This window comes from Falco naumanni, chromosome 14, assembly GCF_017639655.2.
Source record: "Falco naumanni isolate bFalNau1 chromosome 14, bFalNau1.pat, whole genome shotgun sequence".
Taxonomy (NCBI): Eukaryota; Metazoa; Chordata; class Aves; order Falconiformes; family Falconidae; genus Falco; species Falco naumanni.
This window is the reverse complement of record NC_054067.1, coordinates 12,068,707-12,080,394: the sequence shown is the minus strand read 5'-3', so window position 1 is coordinate 12,080,394 and position 11,688 is coordinate 12,068,707. Positions and strand designations below refer to the sequence as shown.

At 51.1% G+C, this 11,688-nt stretch overlaps 1 protein-coding gene across 2 annotated transcripts in view; it reads left to right on the top strand.

Annotated features, from left to right (window-relative positions):
- Positions 1–5,656: 5,656 nt before the first annotated feature.
- The window catches only part of GABRQ (gamma-aminobutyric acid type A receptor subunit theta), a 74,959-nt gene continuing 68,927 nt past the window's right edge, over positions 5,657–11,688 (top strand). For both annotated transcript variants that reach the window (XM_040614824.1, XM_040614823.1), the window contains exons 1-2: positions 5,657–6,175; positions 10,233–10,321. In XM_040614824.1, coding sequence (XP_040470758.1) covers positions 5,841–6,175; positions 10,233–10,321 — 424 coding nt within the window. In that variant the 5' untranslated portion in view covers positions 5,657–5,840. The remainder of the gene's footprint in view (positions 6,176–10,232; positions 10,322–11,688) is intronic.

The window sequence follows — 11,688 nt, the reverse complement described above, 5'->3', positions numbered from 1 at the left end:
CATTCATGAGATGACTAAGGCTCTACATCCCTCCACATGCACACAGGAATTAATTCACATCTCCCAGGGTACCACAGCTCTGCTCTAAGGCTGCCCTGTAGACCCGACTCACCTGCCTTCCCCATCACCAGCCTTCAGGTATGGCTGGAGCAGATTGCCCCTGTACCATGGGCACATCATGGTGTCACCGTCACCCTGCAGGTTGTCTGTGCATGGCAGGAGAAGGCTGTGGTATGGGGAGACCAGCATGCATAGGGCTGTTCTTTCACTGTAGACATGGGAGCTGAACCTTCGCAACAACCATAGCTATCACAGCAATTCTGCACTCTCATAATCAAAAGTCCTTCATTTGGCCACACCATTTTTCAAGTGAAGGAAAGCCCAGACTGTGTCTGCAGCCACATAACCTAGAAGACAGGCTGGAATGGGAGCTGGTGCATGAATCCATTTCCATGAATCCTTTCTCCCTTCCCTCCACACTTTCTATCCTGTAGTTAAACATTTTGAGCACAGCAGAGACACATGACTGCACGCAAATCTCTACTCACCAGTTCACCCATTCACAGTTCCTAAGAATGGTCAACATTTCCACTTACTCTGGAGTCTGCACGGTCTTGCAAAGTGAGGAAGGATCTTTAATGAACCTTGTATACACACTATGCCTTTGGGATATTTCCTCAGGAATATATAACATCTAGCATATGGTGTGTCCAAGCAGAGGGGCTCCTGTGCTAAAACATTAGCAGTGATTTGTGAGTTAGAGAACACAGAGTTGCTGAAATGACAGTCCCAGCTGTCCAAGCAGTTGCTGGTAGCTGTCAGCCCCATCAGTACATGGGGGTGGAGACTTCTGGTCTTCTCTTGCCAAAGCCTGAGGGTGATTAGGTAGTCCTGTAATTGCTGATGGAACATTTGTCCTGCAGGATAGCTTGAGGGAAAACCCTTCTTTCTGGAATTTCGAAGGCTGTCTGGCTTGGTGAGTTCAGTCCTGGACTGCAGCAGGAGACAGAGGCTGTGTGCTACACCAGGTGGGTAAGTGTCCCTTGTCTCTGCCCTTCTCTGTTCCTGCCTCATGAAGTACACTTCACTTACTTTCAGAGTGTTTTCCACCTTCCATGCGGGAATACTGGCTCTAAGGCTGAGTATTTTCTCCCTTCCTGCAGGGCTTTTATTAAACTTCTGGTTTAGTGCCTGGTTTGTTTTGCTTTCTCTTCTCCTGTCCTTTTTCTGCTTTAGAAGAACAACAAGATCTTCTGCTGGGAGTTGTTGGCTTAACAGAAAAGCCAGCCATCCTACCAGCAGGGAGAGAGGACCAGGAAGATTTTCCACCTTGATGTCAAGCCCATGGGAAAAGCAGCACTTCTGTGATAACCGTGATGGCAAGGGAAAGAGCTCCTTGTTCCCTCCTGCTGTGAGAGGGACACATGACACCTCCTCAGGGCAGGAGGTGACACAGCTAAGTGGTACTGGTGGACGTGTATTTTGGATGCTCCCTAGCACTAGTTCTAATTATAGTAGTTCCTTATGGTGGATACTTTCTACTGAATTATCTACCCTAGAATCCATTTGCTGAGTGCATCTGCATGCTTGGAGAGGAGGACTAAAGCATGTCTTGGTCTTGGCAAAGCTCAGCCTCCCTCTCTTTCCCTGTTTTTGCTAAGAGGTAGAGACAATCTGATTCACTGCCTCACTACTTTACTTGTGCAACCCCCTCAGGACAGCACCGATCCTTCTGTCCTTCCTATACCATGAACCCAAAGATATAGGTAGCACACACATGAACACCCAGGCAGTGCTCAAATGTTAGACATGGGGGGGGGGGGGGGGGGGGGGAGGAGAAAAAGGGGGGAAAAGGAAAAAAAAATGAAATTGTGGTGTCTCTGGTGGCTGTAGACCATAAGCCATGATCTGCAGAGGCTTTTGGCTCAACACTGTCACACTGACTGCAACTTGGAGTCAGCAGTGGCCGCCAGGATAAGAAGGGAAGTCCGTGTGTGGAGCTTGCAGAGGAGCAACAAGTAAGAGAGGAGTGAAGAAGAATGATTTAGTAGTGGAGGACAGCAAATGGTCACAAACACAATCCTCCATGGCCTCTTCAGGGTGATCACAGCCACAGCATGTCATCTCCAGCAGCCTCTCACAGCTTTTTTCAGACTTGGAATATGAGCTCCAGAAAAACCCATTGCTGGGCTCTCACTGGAGAGCAGACAACCCCCCAGCAGGGGAGGGAGACCCAGTGTTTGGGATGCTGCAAGTGGCTGAAGAATGCCCATCTTCTGGAGGGCAAGAAACAAATACCTCAGCATCATCACATATCAGTGTACATCAGTCTTAATGAGACTCAGCAGAGATGGGTGACTAATTCCAAAGCAGTCCTTTATTCATGAACATGGCTTCAGGTAGATTATTCAAGAACACACAACAGTTTCTTTGCTTAGCAGTGAATACATTCAATCGGCTTTCCAAAGTTTCCCGTTGTGGCTGAGTGGTCAGATAATTCATGTGACATGGTTTCTGCTCCCGACTGGGTGAACTTGCAAGCACAAATGTCACCACTTGTGAGCATAATTTTTCCTCTTCATGTATGCCTCTGACATTTGCTTTCCACTTACCTTTTTGTCAGTAACATGCAATCATAGCTGGTGGGAGAGAACAGTGCTAAGGGGTCAGAAAAGGGGGGGACTGGAAGGGCCCAGGGGGGGCTAAATGGGGCCTCTGGTGCCCAGAGCCTTGGCAGAGGCAAATGCTTCTTGTCTCCCCAAGAGCTCCACCCTGGTACCCAGCAACTTAATTCAGAGTAAGTGCTTCAGAAACACACCGCTGCCAGGAGACCTGTGTGTTGGCAGCAGCAAACGAGGTAAATACCGCACCTGAGCATGGCAGGCACCCGAGAGGCACAGGGGCAGCTCATCCCAGACTCGGGGCTCCTGGTGGTACACACACACATTGGGAGATCTTGGAGGACCCTAGCATATCCATGCCATGGCTGGCTGTGCCCTGCACTGCAGAGCCAGGCGTGCCACGTGAGGCACAAGTGACCACGAGGAGACAAACTGCTCTGTGGGAATGGTGGGACCAGGTGCTTTTCACATCGGGGCTGAGCCTGACCAAGCACAGCCCAGGTCTGTTGGGCTGGTTCCTCTTCTTCAACAGGTACATGGGGAAACCCTATTGCTTTGACCTGTCTGCCCCCAGCCCTTTAGCAAAGGTGAACTCCTCAGCCACAGGAATCGGGGAGCTGCAAGCTTCTGGGGGAGTTGACGAAGCATGTATTGCTCATGATACCAGGGCATGTCAAAGCTAGGGCATGTCCTGAGGGCGCACACCCTTGGCACAGCGGGCAGCCCACCGCCGAGAGCCTAGACAGACAGGCAGTGGTTGCTTCGGGCTACAATGCAGCTAAATAGCACCAGCCATAGCTGGATGTCATGGCTGAGTCCCTGCATCTAACTGCAGCCTGGGAGGCCACAGCAAGCGGTCTGCAGTGAAAGCTTATGACTAGCGTGATACATCCCAACTCCTGACTCTGCACATGCAGGCATATTTGCTGGCATGTGACAAGTGCCACTTACCTGCTTTGGCCCCAGAGAAAACACAGCAAGAGATCACTGCTTTCAACTTAACTCATAGAGGTCTGGAGGAACAGGTGTGGTCCAGGGTCTAACCCAAGCCGAGATTGTTTCCTACCAGCCTCAGCAGCAGGTGAGAAGAGTTTTTTCCCTCCTGTTCTAGCACGGCCTCATTGTCTATGCAAAACCTTCCTGGAGTCCTCTTCTTCCCCACAAGCCTTGCATGCTGACTGCCCCCAGGACCTCCCTGCTGTGACAGAAGCCACAGGGAAGAAGGTCTAAGCTGTGACATCAGGATAGTGCATCACACAACCCAGCTTTTCCTTGTTTTAATGTCTCTGCATCACAACAGCTCAGTCTGGCCTGCAATGGGGAAGCTCTTCAAAATGGTCACTCTCTACCCTCCTTTCTGGGAGAAGGAGTTGCAGAGCATGTGGTCTGTAGCATGCCTCTGATAAGGAAGCCATGAAGAGCCGTGCCAAGCACAAGGGAAGGGAGCGTTACAAACCCCAGAGCCAAGGATTTGCCCAGCGAGGGCAGATGTCCCTGCAGGGAAGGGCAGGACAGGGGTGCTGCCTGGCAGCCACTGTGCCTGTGGTGGTGCCTCTCCAGAGGCATTTTGGACATCACCCTGCTGAGCTGCAGTGACACATCTGCTCTGCACTCTTGGCCCAGAGGGCTTTGGAAACCATCCACACACAGGTGTCAGCCAGTGACAGGGGAGGGGAGACTTACCTCCTCAGAGGGTCTACTCTGAGCTGCCAGGCAGGTTCAGAGGAGACAGCATCTGGGATGATCTTGGCATGAGAGCTTGGACATTTCCTCCTTGAGCCATGTCTTCTGCTCTGTGTTCAAAGTACTGCTGGATCTCTTTTATTTCCTAGGAAAAAGTCCTCCATGGAAATACATTACTGCATGCCTGATGTAGAGATGTAGACCTCCTTAATTATATTACTTTTTCAAGATAAAGATCAGAAACTGATGCACAGGAGATTGTGACTGTGAAGATTTCTATGGCTGCAAAGCCACAGCACCAGGAGCTGATCCTCAGCAGTATTTCTAAAAGTTCAGGCTCCCTTTTCCCACAAACTATGGTACCCATAACACAGCACCTCCAGGGAAAGCTGAACATCTCTGCTGAGCTGGGCTTCCCTGGCCTGGGGAAGCCTTCAGCCCCACTAGAGGCTTCAGATCTTCCCCAGTGCCCCAGGAGGCCACTAGGTCACTCTGCCCCATGGCATAGAGGGAGTCTCAGTACATCACCTTCTTTTTTATCTCTGTGGCTGAAGGAAGAAGCTCAGCTTTTGCTGATCACACTGTTTTAGGCAACCCCAGCACCCATCAGTGCTTGTAGCTGAGCCACTCTAGTCCAGGCGCATCCCCCCGCTTGCCAAAATGCTATCACCTTGCCTATCCTCTCCCCTGCTCCCAAATCCCTGGGAAAAAAATAAGAAAAAGAAAAAGAAAGAAAAAAAATTCCCCTCTGCAAGCCAGCAGGGGTTAATGTTGTCAGCCATGACGTCAGGATCCCAATTTGTCCGGAGAGTCCCCCTCCCCATCCACAAACTCCCTCTCTCCTCCCCTCCTCTTGTGACTTTGCAATGAGCAGCAAAACTCCACAGGAGCTGCGGCAACAGCACTAGGGAGACATCAAGTCCTCCCTCGGAGAGCAGCTCTTTCCGCAGACAGGGATTTATTTATTTTCTACACATGCATATATGTATTTATTTATTTACTGGGTTGCATTTGTTTTTCCTTTTTTTTTTTTTAACCCATTCAGAAAAGCCCCAAACCTTCCAATTGATGAGCCTGAGATTTCCCTAAAAAATAACTGCACAGTGGGATTGGGTTGCTTCCCCTTCCCCCTCGGAAAATAAAGAAGGAAGGGGGAGCAAGTAGGTAAAATCCAGAATAAAATCATATTGCTAGATAACTCACACCTCCCCCCTCACACACACACACACACACACACTCTCTCTCTCTCTCTCTCTCTCTCTCTCTCTCTCTCTCCTCCTCCTCCTCTTCTCTGAAGGTGGGTAGCAGGAGCCATGCAACATCTGCAGAACCGGATGGCAAAAGAGCAGGAGGAAAAATAATCCAAGTGGAGTGCTCAGGGGACACTGAGTTCTTTTTTTCTTTTTCTTTTTTTTTTTTTTTTCTTTTTTCTTCTCCTTCTTCTGCATACCTGTGAGATTCGATTTCACATTTTGCTGAGCCCATTTTGGGGCATTTTATTTTTCTTTCTCTTGGGATTTTCTCCATTGCCAGAGGATGTCTCTTGTTGAGAGGATGCTGAAAGGAAGAAGAAACGAATTCTTTGACTGCACTGAAGGAGGGGGGGGGGGATATTTTTTCCCCCACATTTTTAATTTTTTTTCATTATTCTTTTTCTCTAGGAAATCATTAAGTGGGGGGGGGTTGGTTTCTTTTTTCCCTCCCCCCCTTTTTTTGGAGGGGGATTTCACAAGATCAGTCCTTTCCCCTCCCCTCCAAAGATTTTTTTTTTCATCCTTCGTCTTTGTGGAAATGTGGACATTTCAGGCAGACAGATTGAGTGGAATTGTCTCTGCTTTAGCAGCTCTTTGTCTCGCCTGCTGTGCGCAAAGGTAAGGATTGCGATCCCAGGCTGCAGGGACAGGGGGGCTGACACAGGATTTGTTTGTTTTGTTTGGGGTTTTCTCCATCGATCTGTATGTGGGGAAGGGGAGGGGGTTCTTTCCCCAAATTGCTTCCCCTGCTGCCTGCTGCTGTTATTTCCCAGTCCGTGTCATTTTAGGGGGAGGAGGGATGCTCATACATGAGACGTGGAGCAGGCTCTCTGCAGACGGAGCCCACCTACCAGCCCGCTTGCAGCGTGTGCCCCCCCCCCCCCCCCCCCCCCCCCCCCTTACGCGACCTGGGGGAAAATGGCAAAATGAAGTGTTTTGCTGAGGAACATGGTGTCCGTAGGAGCCGAGGGAGTGCATGGCACCAAGCTGTGGGCATACGCACCCCGGCGCAGGGCTGCCTTGGCCATGCCGGGGTCTGCACACACACAGTACACAGGCAGCCACACTCACATCCAAGCGTGCTGTGCCTGTACCAAAGCTCTGGCTCTGCGGTGTACGGGAGGCAATGCCTACGTCTGTGCCTCCACACAGATTTATGGCATGCAACAGAACCATCTGTGGGCGCAGTCCCTTCAGATACATCCCTGCATGTGCACATTCATCCATGCCCATTTGGGTGCACACACATGTGTATCACAACACACCTACAGAGCACAGCACGCTTTACCTGCTCTGCGCATAGCCGTGTAAATGTTTGCACTAAACCCCTGCATATTCAAGCTGCAGCTATTCCTGGTATATGCCTTGAGCACTGAGTGCTCCGAGCAACCAGAGGTGCAGGCACCCATCCAGCCTGGACAAGGTGTACAGAGCACACCTGTTTGCTCCGACACAGACGTTTATTCCCTGCTTTCACACACGGGAGTAGCGCTGCCTACTCCTCCTCACCCTCCCTCCTCACACATGCGGGCAGGTGGGTTTCTACCTCTGTGCCAATGGCGTGCATGAAGTCTGCTGGGGGGGGGGGGGGGGCAAGCTGTGGCATCTCCTTGCTCAGCCATGCACACCGAGCGGTGTGTTCCTGAAGCACACATGCAGATCCCTGCACAGGCTTCAGATCTGTATATACAGATTTATGTTCCCACAGTTATAAACATGCACATGCGCAGATTCATGCCCACCTTACCCACACCATTCATGCATGGTTCCACTGTGTATGGGCGCATACACAGGCATGTATAGAGGCAGTGTCCAAGCAAAGGCGTAAAGAGCAATGCACGTATCAAAAGGCTTTGCTCAGATGTGTCCTTGAATGTGTGCTTATATCTGCTTATGTCCAGGACTAGCATTCACGTATAGTCTGTGTGTATATCTGTGCACACCTTGGAGACCAGACACTCTCCCATGTGCACATGCCTTCAGCTACTCCCACACATCCCAGCTAGCAGCATGGTGTGCATATATGTGGATGTTTGGCTGCAAGTGTATGTGTGTATGCAAAGCACATGCACATCCACACAGTATCAGGGACACAGTACTCAAAAATTCAGTTCACAGCCTGGATGTACGTGCTCCCTAAGCGGATGCAGACCCATATTTGCCAGGAATAGCACTTACATGCAGCTGCTCGCCCACAGCTGGGCAAATGTACAACTTGCATGTTTGGTGGGAGGGACTTGGCTTTTTGGATCAAAAGGAGCCCTGAGAGGCAAGAGACCTTGCCCTTAATTATGATGCCAGTTTATGCCCTCACTGGGCCAACTTGTAGCTGATGAGGAGGAAAGAGCCCATATATCCCTCTTCCTGCTCTGCCCCTTTCTGTATGGCCCCTGGCACATTGGTTACTGTCTGCCTCAATTTCCTTGCTATATTAAGGAGTAACACTGCTTCCTGAGTTTATGTGCTGTGTGAAGCTAAAGAGAGGTGTCTAAATCCCTTGAGAAATACGTACTGGCTATATTATGAATATGGAAATCTATGTACCTAGGAATGACTGTCTAGAAATGAACAAATGCTGGTGCACATTACTAATCCATGATGAGCACGTATACACAAACATGTTGCAAAACCTCACACACCTGCGTAGAAATCCACAGGTGCAAGCAGACCTTGCAAGCCGAGACACAGTGTTGTGAAAATGTCCACCTGTGTGCACCTCTCTGGCCTTTTTACAGTTATTAAAGCAATGCAATGAAGAGCTGTACCTCTCTAAGGTGCATGCTCTGGAGTACAGCTCAGATACTTCCCTCCCCAGCACAAGTGCTGAACAGTTTGCCCATGCACCAAAGCTGGGCCTGGGAAGTGTGCTGTCTCACATTTGCACATGCCTGCTTGGTGGAGAAATCCCTGCACACCACACAGATTGTGCACCCAGAGCTTTAACACATGACCAGACTCCCCAGTGGTCCCACATGCCTCCACCCACATCTGTACTGAGAGTCTGAACACCTGGGAACCCAGTCTCGGGCACCCACAAATGCCTGTTTCTGTGCTCCTGCATAAATTCTGTGTCCACAGTTCAGTGTCCCATCATAACCCAATGGATCTGCACCCACAGTCACCTCCACACAGACTTGGATGGGGTCACACACGTGCACACATGTTTGTGCATGTTGTACAGATGTACCCTTGAGCTCCAGTGTGTTCATGTGTCTGCATGTTGCGTGTCTGTGCACAGACAGGGAGTCCATATATTCTCCCTACAGTCAGGAGGGCATGTATGTCTGTGTGTGTGCGTGTGTGTGTGTGCAGACACACAGACGTGTCCGTGCAAACCCCGGTGTCCAGTGAGGCACGGGGCTGGCTGGCAGAGGTAGTGCTATGGTGCAGCTTTGCAGCTTGACTTGGATGGATGTGTGAGGCGGTGTTGACAAGGAGACATGCTGTTGTGGTGGGTGACTGCAAAGAGCAGCAGTTGTCACCGGCAGGGTCTCTATTCTCATGCAAAGCAGGGGATGAGGGTGGCACAGAGCCTGGGTATTCAGGTAGAAAACCTATATACCCTGCAGCACTGAATAGGTTCAATATTTTTAGCATCCTCTGCTTTCTGGTTTTCCACCTTCAGTTTTGCTTTGGCTCTTGGGCTGTTTTTAGAGGGAGCTCCCTCCTTGCTGAAATGGCTAGAGGAGCCGGAGCAGCTTTAGGAAGGACGCCTGCCCACCCCCACCCCCCCTCCGTGTGCAAGTCAGGGGTTTGGGAGGGGAAGGATCACTGCTCTGGCATACAGAGGGAAAGATGGACTCTCCTTCCGTGTCTCTGTCTCTTGATTTGCGTTGCTAAGAAGTCATGGTGATGCTGAGTGACAAAATGAATCTACACGCCAAAGATCAGCTGTATGTTGAGGCCATAGGACAAAAGGAGAGTTGCTTTTTCAATAATATGAAGGAATACCTGGGTGCATTGAGAAGCAGAGGTTGCACTGGTGTGTGTGACAGTGCAGGGTGCCTGCGAGGGGGGACTTGCCTAGTAGGGACCTCAGTGCGTTGACAAGTCTGTGCTGTGTGTTGTGAGACCAGGAGCAAGTGCCCAGCGTGGCAGGGGAAGGGGAGCGAGCCCTGCGAGAGAGAGGCTGCAGCTGCCCCCTGCATGCCTTGGTGGAACAGAAAGGACAATTTCTTGCCTGCATGTGTGTGTGTGCACCCACCTACGGGCAGGGCATAGTGATGTGCCCTGAGTGTCTGGGTTGGTGGCCAGGGGGAAAGTGTGCGTGGTGAGCGGTGCCTGCGTTGAGGGGTGCAAGAGCCCAGTGGGACTGCTGGGATGCAGGCACACACCAGGTGGGAGCATGGGGGGATGGAGTCTGGGGTACCTACAAGTCATGGTGAGCCACAGAAGAGGAGCCTGCTAGGACTCCTGTGCCACATCCCAGGATGGTTTAGGAGCCCTGGCAGCCCTGTGGCGCTCATGTGCAGGTTGGGGGCTGAGAGCTGTGCCTGGGACAAAATATGAATGAGAAAAGGAAACAGGGAGGCTCTGCCCGTGGCTGGGGTGTCTGTATCACACACGTGGTGCCATGGGGCACGAGGGATGCTGTGGTGGTACTGCCTGGCCAGGACCCCTTCCCACAGGCTGGTGGAACACAGGATGACGAGGACTTTCTTCTTTTGTCTTTCAGCCCATCCACTGGGAATATTTCTGTGGTGAAAGAGATTGTGGACAAACTGCTGAAGGGCTATGACGTCCGACTCAGGCCTGACTTTGGAGGTATGGTGACAACCAGTTGTGGGGAGCAGAGCATGTGGGCCATCACGTGTCTGTGCTGCCAGTTTGGGCACTCACAGCACACACTGACCTCATGAAACACTCCCATCTGATGTCTCCTACCCTCCCCTGTTTGCTAGTCCTCATCTCTTTATTGCCTTCTCCCTCACATTTCTTTCTTGCCCTCTGGTTTCCATCCTCCTCTCACTGGCTCTTCTCCTCTTGCTGTCACACATTTCTGCAGACAGTTGGGTTGTCCATGGTGTGATGTTTCTGGGGCAGAGACACTCTGCTTTTCATCTACTCCAGAATTTTGTCCATCACAGACAACAGGTCATCCCTTCTCCACTTCTGTTCCCCATGCCAGATATTTTAGCTCTTTTCCCTGCAGAGGGTTGGGGTCATCATTGGCAGGGCTGTTGGGTGGTCTGCCAGGCTGCCCTCTCAGCAACAATATAGGATAAAATATTCCCTGGGGAGCTGGTGTCCTGGCTGGTATTCAGGAGGAGATGTGAGGAGGTGCAAGAATCTGCAATTCCTCTCTTGTGTCCTATGAACAAAAAGGAGAATGGGAAGGGCCTTCTCTTTGTTGTCCTCGTGGAGATGAAATACGAAATAATCCTTGGGTACCGTCATACTCCAGGGCACAGTTGAGGTCCATTTGTTGGGGAGAAGCAGGTAGTGGAGAACTACAGCTGACTGCACAGAAAGGGGGTTTTGGAGGGCTTCTGGCTCCAGCCTGCCGAGCTTGGCTGTTTTCAGTCTTCTCTGAGCAATGCTATTTCCTCCTCATAAGGAGATGTGTGGGATTGCGGGATCTTCAGCCTGCAGGAGAACAGGAACCACATTGAGATGTCCTCCAGATGACTGCTGGGAAGCAGATTCATGCTTGTGCTCTGGATGGGGAGAGATGCCAGGGCCAATTCCGTGGTGATACAAGGGAGGAGTTTTCTCACAAAGGGCGTGATCCAGAGCTCCTTGAAATTGGGGGTAGAGGAATAATCCCACTAATTTCATCAAATTTTGAAGTCACCCCAGTGTATTCCAGTTTCCCATGACCCCATGAATGAACCTGTTCCTGAAACATCTGATTTTCATGCACCCCATCCAAACCTGCCCCCATCCACTCGCTGCCCCTTCCCCTTCAGCAGAGACTGCCTTCCCTCCTCACACACACTGCCCACACTGCCCTCGCCACCGTGCTCTGCCCTGGGACGGAGCAGGGAGCTCAGGTGGCTGCACCAAGTGCTGTGAGGCCTTGGCCTCAGGAAGGACTGTGGGGTGGGGAAGGACTGTGGGGTGGGGGAGATACTCACCCCTCCATAGTGCACAGAAACATCTGGGTGATCACTTCAGTGCAGTGGGTGAGC